The sequence below is a fragment of the Centroberyx gerrardi genome, chromosome 5 (genome assembly GCF_048128805.1).
Source record: "Centroberyx gerrardi isolate f3 chromosome 5, fCenGer3.hap1.cur.20231027, whole genome shotgun sequence".
Taxonomy (NCBI): Eukaryota; Metazoa; Chordata; class Actinopteri; order Beryciformes; family Berycidae; genus Centroberyx; species Centroberyx gerrardi.
The window spans coordinates 22,435,603-22,458,695 of NC_136001.1; the positions used below are offsets into that span (position 1 = coordinate 22,435,603).

The 23,093-nt window shown below is 41.4% G+C and overlaps 2 protein-coding genes across 4 annotated transcripts; both read left to right on the top strand.

Annotated features, from left to right (window-relative positions):
* The first annotated feature begins 471 nt into the window (after positions 1-471).
* dgkab (diacylglycerol kinase, alpha b) lies at positions 472-13,530 on the top strand. Of its 3 annotated transcripts, XM_078283533.1 has the most exons (25): positions 472-605; positions 1,521-1,602; positions 2,623-2,699; positions 2,840-2,984; positions 3,453-3,527; positions 3,698-3,747; positions 4,158-4,232; positions 4,607-4,723; positions 4,886-5,003; positions 5,236-5,324; positions 6,358-6,468; positions 6,556-6,654; positions 6,760-6,810; positions 7,464-7,537; positions 7,674-7,748; positions 7,848-7,933; positions 8,028-8,117; positions 8,226-8,386; positions 8,850-8,914; positions 9,034-9,124; positions 9,253-9,439; positions 9,633-9,753; positions 9,864-9,924; positions 10,702-10,803; positions 10,985-13,530. In XM_078283533.1, exons 2-24 carry the CDS (start codon positions 1,530-1,532, stop codon positions 10,780-10,782), a joined length of 2,172 nt encoding a protein of 723 aa, XP_078139659.1. In that variant the 5' UTR covers positions 472-605; positions 1,521-1,529; the 3' UTR covers positions 10,783-10,803; positions 10,985-13,530. The 3 variants fall into 3 exon arrangements, with proteins under 3 accessions (XP_078139659.1, XP_071767329.1, XP_078139660.1); XM_071911228.2 differs by having other exon boundaries at positions 10,702-13,530; XM_078283534.1 differs by lacking the exons at positions 472-605; positions 1,521-1,602 and adding an exon at positions 2,152-2,209 and having other exon boundaries at positions 10,702-13,530.
* A 3,308-nt stretch (positions 13,531-16,838) lies between these two features.
* Positions 16,839-22,830, top strand: LOC139920363 (putative nuclear hormone receptor HR38). The gene is made up of 7 exons (XM_071910362.2): positions 16,839-17,012; positions 18,675-19,507; positions 19,639-19,768; positions 20,020-20,183; positions 20,376-20,578; positions 20,665-20,843; positions 20,987-22,830. Exons 2-7 carry the CDS (start codon positions 18,677-18,679, stop codon positions 21,247-21,249), a joined length of 1,770 nt encoding a protein of 589 aa, XP_071766463.1. The 5' UTR covers positions 16,839-17,012; positions 18,675-18,676; the 3' UTR covers positions 21,250-22,830.
* Positions 22,831-23,093: the final 263 nt, after the last annotated feature.

Consider the following 23,093-nt stretch of genomic DNA (forward strand, 5'->3'; position numbering starts at 1 on the left):
ATTATAAAATTAAACACTGACTAACTTGCATGGTTTAGTATTTTGAAGCTGCAGAGTTGTTCTGCACATTCTTGCCACACTACTTGTGGTTTACAAACCCCGCTTTTGCAACGGGCCGCATTCCTCCATGCTCACATATGTGAGGATATTAAAATCAGTTTATGAATTCACATGCAGTATTTCATTCTTTTACATATTTCCATTCTCTTCTAAAGCTGGAAACGCGAGAGCCAAATCTCACAGGCTGCTGACTTTCAGACTAAAGCTGCAAAATTTAGAAACTGTTTTGACTAGGAAGAAGGGTATGATGAATCTGTGTGTGTGTGTGTGTGTGTGTGTGTGTGTGTGCGCCTGTGTGTGTCTCTGTGTGTGTGTCTGTGCGCGCGCGAGGCGGTGCCACTAACTGTAATTATGTGGCTAAAAGCTCCTCCTCCGCCCATTCTAAATCCCTTATATCCGCTAATACTGCGGCAGACATGTACCCAGAAGTACCAGCTGCCAGCTGCCGTCAAGCAACATATTAAAGTTCCATGTTTTAGATCTGTCGCTGTGGGAGCGCCTCTACTTCGTCCCTCCATCCGCTGCCGTCTGTTTGGAGCTACAAGGTAAGACGTTTCAGGCTGAAGCTGCTGTCGGGACCGTCCTGTACCTGTGTGACTGACTGACCACCTGTCGATCACTGGGCAAACAATGATGATGAATTAAACAATCATGCCCGTCAATCACCCTGGCTTTAAATTATAATCCTGTCTGATGGGTGCGCCGTTTAAAAGGTTGGGTTTAATTGTTGATTTTTTGAATTGCTGCACTAGCCTGTGAGTTATAGTTACTGATTAAGCCGTTTTGATATTAAAGTGGTCTTTCTGGGCTATAGGCCTGCATGCCCAAAAAACATTTCCCAGCAGACTCTGTATCACTGAAGCCTGGTGTTCAATTCATTTTCTCTTTTCTTTTGACGTATCTGTTCTACGATGCTGAAGCTCTGCCACATAGAGCCAGTGTTATTATGTTGTGCTTATGTTGTGGGGAAACTTTGTAGTGACCTTTGTGTCTTGTCAGATCTTGTTGCAAAATTAGCAGCATTTTGATCACCCCGCCCTAAGGTTCCAAAGGTGGAAACTAATATAAAACAGACCGATAAGCTTTCCTTTAATCAGAGGGGTGAGAGTCATACCTTTCAGTGCAAACTCCAGAGATGCTTTCCTCAGTCAGGGAAACCTCAAACTGTCTGACCTACCTGAAGCCAGACACTGGCTGATCAGTGGAAGTGTCCTGTTAGGAGGTGTGTTGTTTTACTTACTACTGGCAAGTGCAATTCGAGGAATGGAGGCAAACCAGTTCATGTGAGTCACTGTGAAACCGTTGTGAACGTCATATTGAATGTTAAGCTCTGTGCCCATATCAATCTTAACTTGCTGCTCCATGGTGGTTGTTTTTATCCTCATCCTTATCTTTTTTTTTCTTCTTCCTATCATGCTCTGACGGTCCTGTCGTTGCCAGGTTTCTGTTGGTTTGCTCAGCTGTCCAGCATGGCGCTGTCTGAAGACGCAGAAGGCTCTCTGACTCCTGTGGATTTTATCCAGCTGCAGCAGTACATGGAATGTAAGTTTCTCCTTTTCACCGTCGCATTATATCAGCAGTAAATGAATATTGCTGTAATCTAAATACACAACACTCAGGTCTGACTTTGCTATGGAGAGGCCAAGCAAAAGGAGAATTTCTCCTTCGGGGGATCAATAGAGTATCACAGAAAACATGCTGAAGGTAGGAGGCTGATATTTACTACGTTTTGGAAGGCAGCCTCTTCTGCCACAAGAAATCACTGAGGGATGTGATGAGAGCAAACTGCATCAGCACAAAAACACAAACTAAATGAGTGCAGTTTAGTCGCCCATCTGTCATCAGCATCAGCCGTTACTTAACTTTCCTATTCTCTTGTGTTATCAAAAAAAAAAAACCCGTCCAAAATGTAGGTGAAAACACTTCCGCTGGGGTTTCAGCCCATGGGGAGTTTTAAAGAGCTGGAGAGAGTGGCACGGGGAGTTCATACAGCGCTAAAAATATTCCGCCGCACACTCAAAGGCTTTGAAAGAAATGAAATGGGTCTGTAGCCTTTCAGTGTGGAGTATTTTCGTCGTTGGATAATGGATGAATGGATAATTACTCCTGCTCCCACCGGGACCTGAGAAAAAGCAAAGCTGTGCACAGGGTATGGGAATATTACAGGCTTAGGTTTTACCACTCACAGCGGGGGCTTGAACCCGCAGTAAAGTAGGATGCATACAGGGAGTCTATATTACCAGGCAGCAAGATTGTCCTCAATCAGTGAGTTTGGGATTGTTTGCTGGATTAGCACCCACAAGCCATGTAATGAGTGTGACTGTGGCAAATGGGCAGTAGACTGAATTAGTCACCATGCTTCTCCAAACTCAACTCAGTGTTTTTCTCTCTGTTAATTAGTCATGTTTAGAGTCATGCAGACTGCACAGGTGCACATCAGAGAAGCTTTAATGCATTCATTCTTATTAATTACTGTTTCAATATTGTGTTCCCATCCGATTCATTCACTGAAACCACATTTGAAGCATCTGACTTTTCACATGTTAATTGTTCCCTACGCAGATAGCAGCTTGAGGGTGAAGGACGTGGTTAAGGAGTTTCATGCCGGAGGCCGGCTGGTGCAGCACAGGTTTGGAGAGGTGAGTCACGGAACAGCACCTATGTGAACAGATTTTGCTTTGTAGTATGACAAATGTTACACACACACACACACACACACACACACTCATACACATTGCCGTTCTGCCCCACTGACACTGTGTTTGATTTGTGTCCTCAGTGCATCGATGCAGTGGGGTTCTGTCTCTTCCTGAAGACCTACCTGGAGGTGGACGACTTCCCCGCTGACTTCTGCCAACGCCTCTTTCGCTATTTTCAGAATGTGGAGCAGGATGGGTCTATGAGGAGCCCTGTACCCAAAGGAGGTAAGCCGTCCTCTGTGTCCACCTCTTTTTAAGTACCGGCACTGAAAAGGTGTTCAGAGGTAGAGCACCGAGCTCTACAACCATGCTGTCGGGAATTTCCAACATCCTGAAAATAACAAGAGAGAGAGAGAGAGAGCTGTGAAGAGCTGATCCTGGTGGACACTTTATCCACCGCCCACCTTTATTTTTTATTTATTTTATTATTTTTTAGCTTGTAGCGCTGCAGTCATAGGCTTAGTTTTGGAGATCAGTGCACCTGTTCCAATAACCACTATAAAGCTCAAGCTATGACTAAGTAATTGCTTTTATACAGTGCTACTACATTTCCCTTCAAATATGGGACTGAAAAAATGTTCTTCGGCCATGTGAGTCAGACAGAATGTGTTGTTTTCAGGCCTCCACAAAGAAAAGATGCTTTTCAGTTTGGTCAAAAGTTTTTGCAAGCAACCTGCATGTCTGTTCTTCCAGGTGGGGTCTTCCTCCGTGACGTGTCCTGTTACTTCTCTGTGCTGGAGGAAGCACAGCCGCGGGAGAAGCTCGAATGTTTGTTTCATTTATCACTCTGAATAAGACTTCTGTTAAATGTTTATTGTAGTCCTGCCTTATTTTATACATTCTTAATTGAATGATTTAAAATGATGACTTGGATGGTTTGAGAAAGTGAAGAATGGTTGCATCTTTGATTTACTTACTGAATTGTGATTTGCTTCCAGTTACCTTCAAACTTTATGACAAAGATGGCAATGGACTCCTGGACAGCTCTGTAAGTTACTCAAAATGTTTTAAGTTGCTGTATCTGTTCTATGTTTATGACATTGTGTGCATGTACATGCAAATTGATATTTCAAAAATTATTTGGGATACTCAAGTGTTCAGTTTAACATTTGGCACATGTAAGTGCCATATAAGCTCTTATCTCCATTATGAGAAACCCGAATAGCTGGGATATGCCGATATCAGCATCCTGAAAGATTTAAAGAGTATCCCATTTACTGTTGCTTTATTTGTTCTGTAAATTCCAATCTCATGATAATGTTCAGAATATTTTGCTTATCCATGTACAGAAAATGAAGAAGGGTATCCATCTCTTATCCCAAATGTGACCATAACTGGAATAAGAGGAAATACCAAGAATTTGCTGTGAATGTAAACACTTTGTTTCCTCCTTATCAGGAAGTGGATCGTATTATCACCCAGATGATGCGGGCTGCAGACTATCTGGGTTGGGATGTGACTGAACTCAGACCAGTAGGAGCCTCCTTTTGATGCCTTTGTCATTATCAAGCCTGCATGACTTTAATTATAACATAAGATGAATAAGTTGTTATTCCAGAAAAGCTGATGAATTTGTTATGTGTGACCTGCTGTTCCCTAAGTAGATAGGTGAAAATCACAGTTGATGAGAAACATATTCATATATTTAACACCTCAGAGCTTATGGGGTACATGAACACAACATGTGTAACAACTTGAAATTCAATAAATTGAAGTAATCACAGTTAAGTGATAGATTATCATTAAAAAAAATGATGTCACATGAGAGCGTATGTCCTAGAAGTGAAAGGCAGTTTCACTGCATATTAATTGCATGATAATTAACAGGTGTGTTTGTGACTGGACAGGTGCTGAAGGACATGATGACGGCGATTGATGTGGATGACAGTGGGACTGTCACCCTGGAGGAATGGGTGAAGGGAGGCATGAACAATGTGCCTTTACTGGTGCTGCTTGGACTGAAGGTGAAAGAATATTCATCCACTATACAGTAAATACAGCACTGTTACACTATAATATTCCCTGTATGCTTTAATGTTGTTTTGAACAAACCAACTCTAAATGTTACAGATAATATCAATAGTTTTTATTCAACTTCTAATGGTTTCTCCTCACCTCCCCCACAGATGACAGTGAGGGATGGGCAGCATATTTGGAGGATGAAGCATTTTAACAAGCCGACCTACTGTAACGTGTGTCAGAGCATGCTGCTCGGTCTGGGGAAGCAGGGACTCTGCTGCAACTGTAAGAGCAAGCAGCCGCCACTAGGGGGCAACCATGCACCTCATACACAGTGCCAGGCCTTTTCCAATATACTTGTACTGTGTGTTATTTGTCAGTATCATTCACTGTAATCTCATAAGTAAATATGTATAATACATATAATTCATTATATAAATGTAAGCTCTTCTGGAGAAAGCTTTGTCTTCATTAACACTGACACTTGTGTAATATTGCTCCATTATTCTTCCTCCAGGCTGCAAGTACACTGTCCACAGTCAATGTGCCAACAAGAATCCTGCACCGTGCGCTCGCACCTTTGTCAAATCTAAAAAGGAGATTGGTGTAAGAAGCACAATTATTCTTCATTTGCTGTTCCCTTCTTTGGTTTCTAACACTGTACTGAACAACACACTGATAACATCAAACCCACTATTTCATCTCCACCCCTCTCATTTACAGTTACATTTTCATTTGAGTTTTAAGTTATTTGTCATATGTTTAAAAACGGGTAATTTAAAAAAATGTATTCATGTAAATTCCTTCTTTTACTGACCAAAAAGCCAGTGGCAATGACAGTAAACACATTAACAACAGAGTACCTGAAAGTGCATTAGTCAGTCATCAGTGCAACCCATCAGTGTTTTTTAAAGTGCAGCTTATAGCCTGTACAGTCCACTCAGTGCATTGGTCAGTGGCGTTCTGTTAAATGTCCTAAATTTACGGGAGCTTGGAAACAATGATCTTTTGTGTAGTTCAGCCTCTTTCCTGGATGGTCTTGTGGTCCTGTGCAGAGTCGCCACACCCAACACTGCTTCACACTGTAGCTCACAACAGTGGGCAGCCCAAATGTCCTTAGTTGCCTGGGGAAGCAGAGGTGCCAGTGTACTTTAGTCATAATTGAGTGTTGTGTGATGTGTGACAATGTGAAGTCATCGGACATCTAAAAAGGCCTGAAATCTGTAGCTGTCCACAGTCTCCACAGTTGCTTTGTGTCCCATGAGTGGGGTTTGGCCTGCGCTGATCCTTCTAAAGTGAACAATAACTTCTTTTGTCGTAAAGACATTTAGGGTTGAGTTACTGTCTTGGCACCACGCTAGTAAGTCCTGCCCTTCTCTCCAGGCAGCACTCTTAGCATTAACTACTCTTAATATAATAACATTCGTGGCAACCTTGTTTACAAAGTTGGAGCTGGAGCGTGGACAGTTCCTGGAGCTAAAGTGGCATAGCATCCTATGACTTATGCTGACATGAGTATGAGAATATGTGAAAACAACTTTACCAAATGGACTTGGCAGCAACAGCAGTGGTATGGCAATCAGTTCCATGGATTGTGCAAACAGCACTAGGTAATAAAAAGTCTCCCCCTGTGTCGCAGGAGCCGGCCCACGACTGGATCAGTGCAGATTGTAACTCCAGTAAGTGTCAGGTCTGCCACAAGAAGATCAAGACCTCAGCAGGGAAGCGGTGCGTGTGGTGCCACGAGATGGTGAGGACCGTGTGCGTTTGTGTACTCTGGCATGAGTTTTTCTCTAAATATGTTCACTAAGCCTCGTCTCTATCAACTCTCTTTAAGCGTCATGATGACTGCGTGCTCTCCGGCTTATCAGCATGTGATTGCGGGTCGCTGAGAGATCATATACTCCCTCCATGGGCCATATATGCCGTCTCAAAGGTAAAACGAACAACATCCCCTAAAAGATGGTGCCACCATAAATGTTGGCAGATTCTGTTGTTCACGATTACCATCTCTCCTTGTTTCTCTGTCTGTCTGTCCCAGGAAGAGGACACCAGCCTGCTGAATGTCACCCCTGACGGCCACGTCCTGCAGGTCTGTCATCCTCCCAACATGCCTTTATTCTTCTTCCAACTTGACACCCACACACTTGCTCTGCGAGGTCCCTTTCCAATATTCTGCACAAACAACCACCTGCATATGCACTTGTCCAAACATGTGTGGGAGGGATCAATAATTATTTACCCAGAGACAGATAGGAGGCTGTAGAAAGTGGGGTGAAGGAGTTCCCAACCAAAATTAAAAACCGCAGCCTTGTGTTGTCATGCATACAAATCTGTCAACCTCAGCAGCTCTAATGCATTGAGGGATGATATGGAGACGATTATACTGGCAAAGTTCAGATAGTTGTGTAAATATATAGGCAACAAATGTATGATCAGTAAAAACTCATGAATTAGGAGTACTGCATAGCCTATTCTACTGATGATGCTATTCATAGACTATTATATTATGATTCAAACCCCCTTTCATCAGGACACCTTTACAAAAACAGGACTATTAAATCCTTTGTTACTGTATACACTAGTGTTTTAACTGAATATGGGTATGAAAACTAAACTGTAGAATAGGCTGATTGACAGCATTTGTCCATTTATACTTTCCTATGAAAATATGTATTTGTCAGATGAGTTACATATTCTAGTGGATCTTCTTCAATCATGTTTTGTTTTTTGTTTTTTTCTCAGATTGTTCCAGTTCCAGACACCCACCCTCTGCTGGTATTTGTGAACCCAAAGAGTGGAGGAAAGCAGGGTGAGAGGTAAGGCGGATATCACTAAACGTAATCTTTCCATTTTTATATCTGAGAATAAATGTTCCCACATAGGTTTTTCTGCCTAGGTGGGCTGGCCTTCAGTAGCAGAATTGTCTGTATTTCTGTGTGTTGTTTTTTCCAGAGTGCTGAGGAAGTTCCAGTACCTACTGAACCCACGTCAAGTGTATAACCTGTCCAATGGAGGTCCTGCCCCAGGGTACAGCATTGGCCACTGTGGGATTCAGAGTGGGAATGACAGTTTAAGTATACAGTTGATTTCAGGTTCTTCACATTAACATTGCGTTTGTTATCCTAGACTGCATTTCTTCCGCAACCTGCGTGAGTACAGGATCTTGGTGTGCGGAGGAGACGGCACGGTTGGGTGGATTCTGGATGCTATAGGTACTGCAGGTCCCTCTTGGAGTTATGGAAGTGATTCAGATTACCATAAACCCAGTTTGATCTCTCAGGCTAAAGAACGTATCTGTGATTTCAGACAAAGAAGAGCTCCAGGTGCATCCTCCAATCGCAGTCCTGCCTCTGGGCACTGGGAACGATCTGGCCCGCTGCCTGCGCTGGGGAGGGGGTAAGACCATCAAAACATGTACTTAAAATCAAGCAACCATCACTCATTGCTCTGCCTTATTGCTGACATCACCACCCTATGTGTATACCCCTCTTGTTTTGTTGTAAGGGTACGAGGGGTCGGATTTGACTGAGATCCTAAAGGAGACTGAAAGCAGTGTGTTGGTGCCTGTGGACCGCTGGAGCATTCGGGTGATACCAGACGACCCCAAAGAGGCAGGAGACCCGGTGCCCTACGAGATCATCAACAACTACTTCTCCATTGGAGTGGTGAGTCACAGCCTCAGGGTTTTGTACTCTAGTGTCACCAGGGATCCTTTAAACTCCATGATCAGATTGACGATACCTTAGAAAAACATGATCTGGTTGCATCTTGTTGAAGTAGGCATGCTTGTAGGGGGATGGTGAGATTACAAACATCATTTTACACAATCTGGAATGATGGTTAATCATGGTTGTTAATGATGGTCATAGAAACTGCTGTTAAATTTGCAGTTGCAAATTATTAAAAAATTGCCTCTTCAACTTCATACTTCTTAACCTTTGGAGGCAAAGTAATAAATAAACTGAAAGTAATTAGATTATATTACTATTTGGCCCAATCCAATGGATTAGCCTATTGATTTGAATTTTTATGAGGTTATTAGTAATCTGTTACAAATTATATTTTCAAAGTAAAGTGTCTGCTACTTCATCTGATTGCCTGTATGTATGTCAATGTGCCTCTGAGCAGGATGCCTCTATTGCTCACCGTTTCCACTCTATGAGAGAGAAACACCCCCAGAGGTTCAACAGCAGGTGAGTGGGAATTCAAGTGAACTATGTGTCTGAATGTATATTTGAGAAACAATGCAATAGAGCTTTTTTTTTTAATCAGAAATGTAGTAGATCTTCTTTTTTTCGCCGTTGTCTTTAAGAATGAAGAACAAACTTTGGTATTTTGAGTTTGCCACTTCCGAGTCCATCTCTGCCTCCTGCAAGAACCTGAAGGAGTGTTTCAGCATTGAGGTGAAAGTTGTTTCACCAAAACTAACCATTTGTAATTCACACAAAGGATCACTTTCTGAAGAATTATTTTTTGTGCAGTTATGTCTGCGAGCTTGTTTCATGTTAACCTGTTCGTCTGCCTCCACCAGTGCTGTGGGACCCCTCTGGACCTGAGCAGCCTGTCTCTGGAGGGCATAGCGGTCCTCAACATACCCAGCATGCATGGAGGCTCCAACCTGTGGGGTGAATCAAAGAAGCCTGATCGAGCTAGCGTGTCAGAGGAGGAGCCCAGTGAGGTGATCACTGACCCTGAGCTGCTGAAAACGAGCTCACAAGGTAAGACTAAAGAAACATTGTTTATTCTGTACAGAGAGTGAGCTCTCTCTCCAACATCTTCCCCTACATCCCTCTAGTTGATGTGCTCTCGCTGTGCTTTCAGTGCAGATAGCATCCGCCTGGTCAACCATCATATTGATATGATCTTTCATGGACTCTTTGACCTTCGTTTGTGTATTTTATTTCTCCCCAGACATGAGCGACAAGCGTTTGGAGGTGGTGGCGCTGGAGGGCGTCTTAGAGATGGGTCAGATCTACACTGGGCTGAAGAGCGCTGGGCACAGACTGGCACAAACCTCTCAAATTACCATCAGGTTGTGCACCTTCCTCTCTTCATTCTGGTTTAAACAGACACATATATGGACATATTATTCACATATAAATAGTATAATTTAATCTCATTGTCACTCGTCCCTATATCCAGGACAAACAAAGCCCTGCCCATGCAAATCGATGGGGAACCCTGGATGCAGCCTCCCTGCACTGTAAGTGTTATCAGTCATTCAGATTCAATGTCATTATGTGCAATATTCATAAAAGTCAGCGGTAACAGCATTGCAGCATGCATCATCTGCAGCTCATTAATTCGAATTTATTTATAAATTTACTGTGATTACCGTGACGGAGCCACATTAGTGCTGCCTTGTTGTCAGCGATAAGAGCCATTGAAAATCAGCATGTTAATTAGCGTTAGATATTTAACAGCCACCCTGATTATGGACACCTGTGGGAGCTGTGTCAAGCCAGAGAGAGAAGTGGAAGTGAAGTGACAGATGTTGCCTTCACAATAAAAGCGTACATTTTGTCACTTCTGAAAGAAAGGAAATTGATATTTAGTATTAGGGTGGACAGAATAATAAGAATGTTCTCAAAATACTTAATAGTGCAATCATTACAATAAATATGGAGTTAAACCCTAGCTGTTAAATAGATGATTTTTTGCTAATTTTCCTTTTCACAGCATATATTAATAGCCACATAGCCCTATGCAAGATGACATATATACAAGGCTGCCAAAAATATGCAAACAGATTCTCAAACTCCAAACTTATACCAGATACCTTGGAAGGGTGTCTGCTTTCTTATAAACATTTATAGAGGAGCTTATAAATTACACTGTCTTGATTAGTTATGTACAAATTTAAAGGAATATATAAATATTGTTGGTGTTCTTATCAGCTTGGTTGATAAGAAACATGTTGGGCACAAGTAGCTGGTCTCCAGTGATCTTACAGTCTTGTGTTTCCTTTTATTTATCATAGATCCACATAACTCACAAGAACCAAGCCAACATGCTCATGGCTGCACCAACAAAACCCTCCGGTTTCTTCCACCTCAAGTAGAGCGAGAGCTTGATACAGCAGGTAAACCTTCCAGTCCTCTGAGGAACGCTGCACAACACCACAGATATGAGCGGGGAAATGATGCAGGAGGCATATGAACACTCAGTGTCCACTACTCAGTGTATAACAATGATATATTTTTAAAGTGTTATCGTGTATGTCTTTTGCACATGATCCATGATATAATTTCATGTTATTTCAGAACAGACAGCTAACACGTAGGCGGCGACCACACTGACAAACCACACTGACAAACCAAATCGAAAGTGTTTTGTGCAAATTTCCCCACTGTTTTCTATGACTTCAGAACATCAGCACCAGACTCAAAGTGAGTGTTGCAGTAATCAATGCGGGTGTTTGAAGTTAACCCCGGCCAAACCTCAACAGGCAGTGCGTTGTGCTTCAGCTGGCTATCACAGCAGCAGTTGCATTGTGGTCTGCTTGCAAGCTAACGCTCCATAACGTTTCACAGCGTTTCAGTCTGATCGCCGCCATTGTGTGCCAACTCAATACACACTCTGTTTTTTCTTTTTTTTTATTGGATCAGGACAGGATTTCACCACAAATTGGTTTTGCATCCATATGGATAAGCATTACATATTTATGTGTTTTATGTTGTGGTAGCGTTTTCTGTGGTAAATCTAATTTAGTTCATGTAGCTTCCCGGTAAGCTTCATCTGCAGTTCCTAACACAGCTAGTAAGTGAACTGGCTTTGTTTGGCCTTCAGAAGCTCACTTGCCTCCTTGTAACACAACATGAACCTACCTGTCTGTTGAGACTTCTTGCACTGTAATTGTTTACCTAATAGAAAAAATGTAATATATTTTATTTCATTGTTTTTTACTGTTTCTTAAATAGATGTTGAGAAGTCCATGTGAGATGTATTTGATTGAATGTGACTGAATGTGGTTTTATAAAGGCTGGATATAGTTACGGCCTGAAAGTGCTGAGCGGGGGCGTTTATGGTAGTACTTTTTTTCTTAGTTGTACCTTAAACCTAAGAACCAAACCTTGTTCCTCTACTTCTAAGAAGAGGAACAAGGCAGAAATAACTGGCTGTTTCTAGGCCTGATAAGTTAGACCTATAGATTGTTTAGGCTTCCACCATCATTAGAATTGAAACGGAAAACCACTAAAAGAAAAAAACCCTTTCATTGAGTTGTACACCTCAAGGTGGCTGTATTGGACGGGAGTCACGTTAGCTGCCTGAATGTTGCTTGTAGCAGTTTTCTTACAGTGAATGGTTACTAACAATTTGCATCATCTGCAGTAACAAGAATCTCCCCCCAACTAGGCTTCTGGAAAATAACCATGAAATACACAGAACACTTTATCTCCATCATCCTGAATGATGATGAAAGATGAATAAAAGCAGTGAAAGTTGCCCAAAAACATTTATTTTGTACAAGAGGGAGGAGGAGCAAGTAGTGCCTGAAGGAGTGTTTGAAAACAGTAGAGGTTAAAAATAAATTTTAATGGCATGCACTTTATGCTTTGTGTTGACTATATGAAGCACCAGCCAAAACATGATTAAACATGATTTTAATGCATTTAATAGGTTATTTTTCAGACAACTTGCTTTGGGGAGTTTCATAATCATATAATGAGTTGTAATATAGTTATCAGTATGTTACATAGTTATCAACCAGCGTGAGAAACAAGTAACATAATGGAGGATGACAATACTACTCTCCTATGCATCTGCTTCAAGGTGAGAAACACAATGAAATGTTTTGTTTGTTTTGTGGGTAGCGTATCTTTAAACTTATACTAGAGTTTAAGTCTTTAACTTTCAGGAGTCAGTCTCATGGAGCATTGTAAAATAGGCTAGAAAATGTTGATTATCTGTGCTCTTTATTTGTATGTTCATTTAATGCCTTGTCTTGATGTCAAGTTGTTTAGTAGTCATTTACATTTGTGTCTCGACAGTGAAGCTCGTACAGCATCACATTAACAAAATATACTGTATGCTCCTTAGTAGAAGAGACTGACAGCCAATGAATTGGGCAGTTAAAGTCTGTTCTCCCCCCTACTGAAACACTACTGCTCCACCACTGCTGTTTACAAAGGATTTATTGGATTTCGAGACTTTTTTTGTCTGAGCTTCTGATATATGTAAAGACAGTATGTGACAGCTAAATATGAAGCTGTGAAAGGTTTGCTTACATTTTACAGTTTGTAACCACTGGACCTGTATTTTGAGTTACTATGTGTTAATTAAGAATGCTCCCAAAACCTTATCCTCATCTCAATGTCGAACTCTTTAAAGAACAAATGGCAACACACCCCAAGTTTTACATGATGAAATAAATTCCAGATTGTATCTTTAAACCCGACTAGTTACACTGCTTTCAACCAAGTCATCCGAATCCATGATTGTCTCTGGACTCTAAAACTGAGAGTAAGCAAACCTCTTCAACACATGGACACTAGAGTTATGCCAGTGTAGAAACAGAGGAGAAGTGTGGGGCATTCTCCCTTTATTCTTAATGAATGTTGACTATCCAGGAGGGCTGGAGTATGATTTGAGTCAGGATTGTCAAGTGTTCTCCCTTTCTGTGGGCTCCCAGAAGAAAACCCTGGTAATGTTGTTGGCGTCTCTGAAACTGTCCTGGACTGGTTCTTATCTTGCCTCTCACAAAGAATAATTGTCAACACTTCACACATTTATTCCTGTGTATTAACCTGTGCATTTACCTATGGAAAAGTATTGTAAATATGCAATAAAAATAAAAATCTCTGTAATACGTAAAATCTCCACAATATAAGGGTGTGACAGCATAAGATGAGTACAAATGTAATGTTTGGATCAATAGTGTTAAGAGGAAGGGTTAATCCAGAGGTAGTGAAGAAAAGAAGGGGTGTGAGGGGGAGGGGGGGGGGCTTGTATTTAAAAATTGAGGCTCTTCCTTTCCCTCATGAATATGCAGACAAGTAATAATCTGTCTCTAATCTGTTCTGAACACCTGGTGTCTGGTTGCTCTTTCCTGGGAAAAATGCTCTGGCGCACAGGAAATGATGAGTTTTACGTTTCCAGCAACAGCAGTTTTATGTAAAATACACCCATCTTATCAGCCTAAATGATGAAATGGGGCTGCAACAGTGAAGATTATTACAGTATTTGCCTCACACACATAGGAAGTGACAAATGGAAACTTGAGAGCGAAATCATGCAAACTTCTCCAAAATAGCAGCAAGGAAGCGCTGTGCTCAGTTACTCACACCATGCTACATCATGATTTCTGTATCATGTACTGAATCCAAAAATTAAAACAGTTCTTGCTGACTTTTGAGGCTGCCAAAGTGCGAAGTTGCCCAGTGCAGAAAATCCAACAGGAAATCCAAGGAAGACAATGTCACAAGAAGTTCATGAGACATTAACCAGCAAACCACATGATCTGCAGTCAGCAACTCCTCACTTTCTCTTTGAAAACATGTTCTAAAGACTTCTATAAACAACAAAAACTACCTCTAGGCAATATTATTCTTCATCTCAGATCATACTTTACTACAAGCAATTTTGCCTTATTTCAGTTATTGATATTGAGAATTGGAGATAAAAAGTCTGAATACCAGTGGTGACAGCTGATTTCCAGAGCAGCTGTCTTTAGAAAAGTTGATTTGTTCTACCATAGCTAAATATAACTGTGAAATGAAAATTCACCCCTATATAACAGACTTTATATACATTATTCCTATGATCCTAGATAGTTCAAACAATATTTATGAACATGAACGAAATAGCTGGGAATCAGAGAGCCACGTTTTAACTTTTAAGATGAAGGTACAGGGGGTTCAGGCCTACGTATTGAACGTATTGACGTTGCCAAGCACAGCATTCCATCAAGCTGAGTGCAATGCTGTGTGTGTGTGTGTGTGTGTGTGTGAGAGAGTAAGAGTGAAAGAGACAAAAAGATGATGTCCAGTCTAGGGTTGCTGGTTATTTTGTGTTTTAAAGAGAAGCTCAACCCACCATGCTACACTCCCTGTGATGTGTGTGTGTTAGAAAGAGAGAGAGAGAGAGAGAGAGAGAGAGAGAGAGAGAGAGAGAGAGAGAGAGAGAGAGAGGCGCAGCTGGCCCGGCCAGTTTGGGCAGTCAGACGTATTAGCTGCACTCGTTTCACTCTACAGGGAAAGTCTAGACTCCACCTTATCCTGTGGAACCCATCTAACTTTTCCAGTACCTAAAAAAGAAACTAGAAGTTACTTAAACCAAGTGCAAAGCCCCGGGAGAGGCTCCAGTGTTTGTGTGTATTGGATTCTCTTGTTGTGGGGAGGTAATGACATAAGGGGGTTAGATTATGTGATGCTTATATTGCTGCTGACAAATGGAAGTGTGCAGCTGTGAGTAATACATCTATAGTGCGCTCTGCCTGTTGATGCCAATGCAATGTGATAGGGTGTGGCTCTAAAAACTAAAAATGCTATCTTGAATACAAAGTGTAAATTCATATAATTCTAATATTTTCTGTGTCAAAGTAAAGATTTTTCTTTGCTCCTAATGCACAGAGGATTAATTGTATTGAAAAAGAGAAAGTAGAGCAATGCAGACTCTCTGGATTGGAGGTAGATGCTTGGCTACACGTGTGTGTGTGTTTTGTGTGTGTGTGTGTGTGTGTGTGTGTGTGTGTGTTGGGGGGTGGGGGTGGGGGTGGGGTCTTTTCAGTGCTGTTGTGATATTTCATGGTGTTGTGGAAAAAGAGAGGAAAAGAGATTTTTGACATTATATTGTGCAATTTAAGCAACTAACTGAAAGGACGTGATGCAATTTTCCTGAAACTTATGCAGCAGAAACTGCATGCAACTGGATCTGAAAATATATTTTTGAGCACTCAGTTGAAAAAAATCATCAATCAGTCAAACAAATAAATTGAGCCGGTGATTCATGAAAGGCTGGTTGGATCAAAATTTTAATTTCACTTAAATTGTGAGTTATTAGCTTGCTAGCTTCCCATCCCAGAGCTAACTGTGGCAAGGATGCTTTTGCAGCCAGGACTTCATAACTGTGTTTGAAACCTGACTGTGAGAGATTGTAGTGAATTGAATCACTGATATGAACCTACTGTCATTTATTTTATAGAGAAAGTACTGTTTGGTTTTGTTCATCACCAAACAAATCAATGGAAATTGAAATGTATGACCTATGATAATTGAGTTGAATTGAATGGTGTTCATTTTATAGATTTTTTTTGTGTGTTTTCAAATAAAAGTTGAATTTCCCTTTTCTGTTGTCCTTTATCATCCTATTCACAGAATATCATACAAGAATCAGCTTCATGAGTGAAATATAATTCTATTTTTATCTGACACCATCCTCTTTCAATACAAGAAAAAATACAAGATTGAAATGCAATCTTTAGAAACTTAAAAACGCATTGTTTTGTGTCTATAATTAGCACAAGTGCTTTCAATGCATATTATTATATTATTTAAAATTATATAGTTATGTTTACAATGATATATTGAGGGGACAACTCTCTGTTTTTCCCAGGAAGGGGGGGTCCGGACCCCCCTGTCCCCCCCATAATTTCCGCCCATGGATTGAGTGTAATAGGGGAAAAAATTCTGTTCCAGCAGCCAATTTATCAAGTCTATGGACCCATGTTATGTTGAAGAGGCCTATGTTATGAAAAAAAAGCCAGGGTGTGGGTAAAACACAAATCAGAGAGTTATGACGCTTATTGCTCTATCATGACATAATTCGCCACGGTCTTGTAAATGCGTAACTGGTTATAACTTCATTTCCAGCAATAAAATGTCATCATCCACAGACTGGAGTTTATTTTTAGCATATTTCAGCCAGTAATAGCCCCACGTGTCTAACGTTGTCGTTGTTGGTTTATATTTAGATCAGACACTCCGCCGGCTCTTGCGTCAATGGAATCCCGTGCGTGCGTCAGACGGAAGAACGCCTATGTGCAAGCGACGCCATTGGCTCGTGACCCGGAAAGTTCCACCGCCCCGTACACCATTTATGGGCAAAGACACGCCTTTTGTCGATGCAAGCAAAATAAAACAGACGGTATGGTGCTCGGTGCATTGCTGTAGCTTTCTCCCAAGGTGTGACACAGTGTGTGCATATGCGTGTGTGTGTATGTGTGTGTGTGTGAGAGAGAGAGAGCGAGCGAGCGAGCTCACAGCAGTTTCCAGAGGTGACATTCATGTGTTTCATTCGTGTGGAATAAATGAAAACGCAAACCTTCAAAACCCGGATATTTGAATGAACCAGGTTAGTGAAAGTGTTCTATTTGCACGTGTTACTATTCACTTATTTTGGGTGGCTGGTCCATTAATGGTGATGATGTTGAGGCAATAGTTGCTTCAAGTTATGATACATGCTCCATACTAACTATTTCCATAATAATCTAAGCTCACAGGACAATCCTAATAATTTTATTATAACGTTAATGCCATTTTGTATCTCATACCTGTTAGGGGGATTATCCTCTCAAAGCTGTAATTTCTCATTTGTTCTCAGTAGTTGTCCTTCCTACCTGTGATAGCACAGTATCTTGAGGCTCCAGTACATTATTCATCTAAGAGTGTTGCATGGCAAATAGTTGTTCAAGTATATTATATTTTATTATCACTCATGAAATTTCCCAGAGTGAGATTAATGAAGTAGTTATTCTGCTACAACTATGTTACAAAATCTGTGGCAGAGTGGCAGAGTGGGTGTTCACTATTGTGTTGTGTCAGCTGTCCATCATCTAGATATTTAGCAGAGTTCAGAGCTTAAGTCATTACTTTTTCATCTAAATGCCTTTGTCATGAGTTAATAATATTTGTTAGGTTTTAGGTGTGGGTCCATTAGGGTTATGTTGTTTACAAGTAAACTTATACAGAAACATATGTGTTTGACACTTCAACAGGGGGGAATCAGTTTACTAGACTAGATCACAGTGGTTTTCCCCCATTTGATTTTCAGTAACAAGTCAATTTTAAATGTAAGTTTAAGTCGGTGATTTTCAAAGAGTGATCAGATGTTCTCCAGGGACATGCTGCACCTTTGGATTTAGCAACTCATTGAGTGAGAAAGTTAACACTTACGCATGCACACCCATACACACACACACACACACACACACACACACACACGCACACACACACACACACACACACACACACACACACACACTCACGCACACACACACACACACACACACACACACACACACACACACGAACAGGCTTTGCCACCTTTCCCAGTTTAGCTGGCATTTAGCCCACCCTGAAATACAATCTCCTGCACTCCCTGGTACAGAGGGTTGCCCTCCTCTGAAGGAGGTTTTCAAAGCATTAAAAGCCAGTAACACAATATCTTATTGCTTGACTGGACCACCTTCTACATTTTCTGAGAAGGACTGATAGGCCCTAAAGCTAGTGGAATGGCATGCAACGAGGGAGAAATGAGCATGTGTCTGTTTTAGGTGCCAATGTACTGTTAGGGTGGTTGTAGAAATAGTTTTGAAAAACTATTGACCTAAAGCATTAAAGCAATATTTCACCTTTGCCCATTTGAGCTTTTTGCATACATAACTACATGTTAATGAACAGTCAACCAATATTATCAACCCCAGCTATGCATAGTAATTTCACTCACTTGCTTTCATTTTGAAAGCATAATCATAAAAAAAAAATCATACTTTTAGCATAGATGAACTACAGTGATGTGTTATATTATTTTTTGTCTAACAAATTAGAATGTATGATCGTAGTTTACATACATAGAATCTTTTTTATCAATAATTCAGACGTTTGATTAGCATTATGAAAATGTATTTGTTATGTGGTATGACAAATCAACTGGAAAAATAGCCATCTGACATGGACTATTATTTGGTTTTTGAGTTTCATCAGTTGTAATCGTTGCCGTCTTTCTCTCTCGTAGCGATGCCCTGTGTACAAACGCAGTACGGTTCGCTACCCCATGACAACTACTTCAGCTCTGAGTTCCTGAACCCTGACCTCAATGCCAAACTGGTAATGGACATCAGTGGCCAAAAGGACCAGCTGTCTGCATCTTCGTTGCCCAGCATCAACACCTTGGTGGGAAATGGCTACATGGGAGAGTTTGATGCTTACTCCTGCAAGATCTCCACCTCTGCCCCCGCTTCTACTGTTTCATTCAGCCACGCTGCAGTAGCTGGAAGCTCCAGCCCTCAGATGCAGCACCAAGCCTTCAAGCTGGACGACCTCCAGGTGTACGGCTGCTACCCGGGCTCCTTTGCGCTCAGCTACCTCGATGAGACGCTGTCATCTTGTGGCTCCGACTACTACGGCAGTCCAGTTTATGGCACTGGCTCTCCCCCGACACCAGGCTTTCAGACCCAGTCCGCACCTGCCTGGGATTCCCCTTTCAGCCCCTACCCCTCGGCCCCCCTGTCCTCAGCGGCTGATAAGGCTGCTTTGGCTCAGCAGCTCTCTTTCTTTACCTTCAACTCTGCAACAGAGCAGCACTCTCCCGTGGGGCAGCATCAGGACCCTCAGCAGGGCCAGGACGACCCGTTCTTCCTGTCTCCTCAGCAGCATGCCTCGCCTCTTCACTGCCCCCCGATGTCCCTGGACCAGGCGGGTCTGGAAAGCCCTATGGAGGGAACCATGACGTCTCTTAAGACCTGCAGCCCGGTAGCCAGTGAGGGTCGCTGTGCAGTTTGTGGTGACAACGCATCCTGTCAACACTATGGAGTTCGAACCTGTGAAGGCTGCAAAGGCTTCTTCAAGGTATGGAGCTGAATAGTGACTCTTTTATTTTACGTTTTAAGTTTATTCTGCTTAGTGATACAGACATTCATATTCATTATTTACATTTTTATTACCATAGTAACAAAGCTCATTTTGTCCATTCCTGACAGCGAACTGTACAGAAGAATGCTAAATATGTGTGCCTCGCCAGTAAAGACTGTCCAGTAGACAAGAGGCGGAGAAACCGCTGCCAGTTCTGCCGTTTCCAGAAGTGTCTTGCCGTTGGAATGGTCAAAGAAGGTAATGCAAAGTCAGACCCACTTATGTATGATGATGTGAAACTTAGGTTTGTATGACAATCTTGTGAAGCCAACGCTAGGAATGACAGACATATGTAACTGGAGCCTTACAGTGCCAGCTGCAGACGAAGAAAAAACTGAAACTGACACAGCAGTTGTTCAAAGTGAGACGTGTAGTGACAGCCATGTGAGAATCACAAGCATGTACTCTGAGTCAATTTTCCTCTTTTTTTTTTACTCTCTGTCTCTTAGTTGTTCGTACAGACAGCCTCAAAGGCCGGCGGGGTCGTCTACCCTCTAAACCTAAGGCTGTGACTGAGACTTCGTCCACCACCCCCCATGTCAACATCGTAGCCTCTCTTGTCAGGGCCCATTTAGACTCAAACCCAACCATAGGAAAGCTCGACTACTCCAAGGTAAAGCTCAAGACTTGCAGCGTTCTCAGAGTTCCTTTATGTTTATTAGATTGCTTATAGTTACTACAATATACAATGTAAAATAAATGTAAAGACACTGAACAGCTCATTGAATGTATTTGCAGTTCTTCAGTAAATCAGATGCTTTTAGGAGAACAGTGGTGATTACCGCTCTCCTCTCTCACTCCTCAGTACCAGGAGACGGTGGTCAGCCTGTCAGAGAAGGAGGATGCCAGTGATATCCAGCAGTTCTATGACCTCCTGTCCGGTGCCATGGATGTGATAAGGAAATGGGCCGAGACCATCCCAGGATTCACAGACTTCTGCGTGGAGGACCAGGAGCTGCTCCTCGAATCCGCCTTTGTCGAACTCTTCATCCTTCGACTGGCGTACAGGTCGGCTTGTTTTTTACGATTAAGGACGAGCTGATGTGCAGCTTTATAATGGGCTGGTTGTGTTAACGGCTTGAAACTGTGTGCAGGTCGAGTCCAGAGAAGAACAAGCTGATCTTCTGCAACGGAGTGGTCCTTCACCGCATGCAGTGCGTTCGCAGCTTCGGCGACTGGATCGACTCCATCATGGATTTCTCGCAGAACCTTCACCGCATGAACCTTGATGTGTCCTCGTTTGCCTGTCTCGCAGCTCTTGTTATCATCGCTGGTGAGACTCACATACACGACTTCAGTCTGATTATGCCTGTTTGTTTAGTAAATATCATCGTTTTTCAATTTTACGTGTAAGTACATTATGCATCTACTGTTCGTACCTGCCTGTGTTTCTCACTGGAACGTCTTTGCACCCAGATCGCCACGGCCTTAAGGAGCCCAAACGGGTCGAGGACTTCCAGAGCCAACTCATCACGTGTTTAAGGGAACATGTGAGCGGAAATGGATCGGAGCCGAGCCGGACCCAGCCCAACTACCTTTCTCGTCTCCTGGGCAAACTCCCTGAACTGAGGACACTCTGCACCCAGGGCCTGCAGCGGATCTTCTACCTGAAACTGGAGGACCTGGTCCCGCCTCCGCCAATTGTGGAGAAAATCTTTATGGATACCCTTCCATTCTGAATGAAAAGCAAAATAAAAAAGAAGAGAAATTCTTAATTGATGATTCAACTCTGGAAAAAAATGATAAAGACACAAAGGAGGTGGAAAGTAAACACCTAGTCTGAGTTCTTTACCTGTCGAACTCTACTGTTGAACTTGTTTGGCGAGGTGCCTGCTTCACCCCTTTCTATCACACTGACTTTCGTACTGACTCTGTTCCAGTGACCAGTTGACCATTAGTTTTCTAACATTTAGTTTGAAAATTGGATACTGTATATGTGTAAGTACACAAAGATGGATATCTTATTTCCAGTTCAATGAATTTGTCATGGACAGAGCTGAAATGAAACTGACATTTCAGGACAGAGTTTAAATAGGTTGTTGTGTGCATTTGTAGAATGACTTTATTGCTTTGCAAGATGTGTGAATGCTGTCTTTGCACATTGCAAATAGGACATGAGTGGTTGGGTAGATGCAATGCAGTGTTATGTATTCAGCTTTTACCAAAAACACTAAGATATGAACACAATTCTCTTCAGCATTGGTTTTTGATGACTCACAGCTCCTCCAGTCTCTTTAAAAGAATACTAGTCCTAGTTTTCAAAAGGGATTTTTTTAAATAATTTGAAAAGATAGTTATAGTATATAATACCAATTACAAACCTTAAAGCCTTAAACTAACCAAAATGTACTGCCATAACTCTAAAGCTGCCATTTTGTGATTTTAAAACAGAAATGGACACTTGCAAGGTGCCTTTTAAAAAGCCTCAGTCATTGAACCACATAGAAGCTTTGTGTACAACACAAATTTCATTCCAAATATCACATACCATGGGCCCCATTTATAAAAAGTTTGAAAAATGCAATGTTCAAAAAACAATGTTACCATCCGTATTTAAGATCTTGAATTAAAAATTCAGGTCTGTGCCAGCTTTTGAGTTGAAGTGCCTGAGGCTGTACTATGACAAAAAAAACATACAATACTTGAATGCACACTGCAAAATTGGAAATTAGATATACACTTTTCATCTTTTGCAGACTTGTCAGATTTAGAATATAGAAAATGAATTGAAATGAAAACTTTTTATACCTAAAGATGCTTGAAAAGATAGAGTTACAATCTCTTGCTGGGGATGACGATTACTTGTGTTCATAACTAATTAATAATAAGAGACATTTCATATTTGAGAGGCATTAATTGGTTCATTCTTTTGGCTGTTATATGGAAACACTCAAATACATCGCCCTTTATGTGTTTGTACAAGCCTCTGCTACTGTTACTGTTGTCTTCCACATTCTTCTGAATAGGAGTATGTGCAGTTTTTATATGTTGGATTTTTTTTATTATTTTCATCTCAAAATGAACTAGAAATTTCTTAAATTGAAATCACAATGTAATGTGATGAAAAGATGAGCAGCTAAGAGCACTTCAGTGTTCAAACACAGTATATAGCATACTTCTTTCCCTTTGTGTTTTACGGTTTGTTGGGGACATTTTGTGTAGACTTAAAGAATTTGAAATACTGTGAGGGTTTCCGTAATATGGTGCAGAATTATTCAGAGAGAGAGAATATTTAATAATAAAAAAAACTGTTGAAAGTACACGGCTGGCTGCCATCATTCAAATTGAGTGATTATGAAATGGAGTGATACAGAATATTTCCTCTGAACCATCTGGCCTTTATCAGATTAGATTTTCTCTTATATTTCCAAACACATCTTCAGTTTGTTCTGGTTTCTGTTTTTGAAGCTTCATATCCAAGACTTCCTCTATATCTGCAGCTGACCAAATTATGGTTTTATTTTTTCATTACAGACTTTTGCTTTCCCTCTCCCTTTGCTTTTACCACTTTGCAGGAAATTAA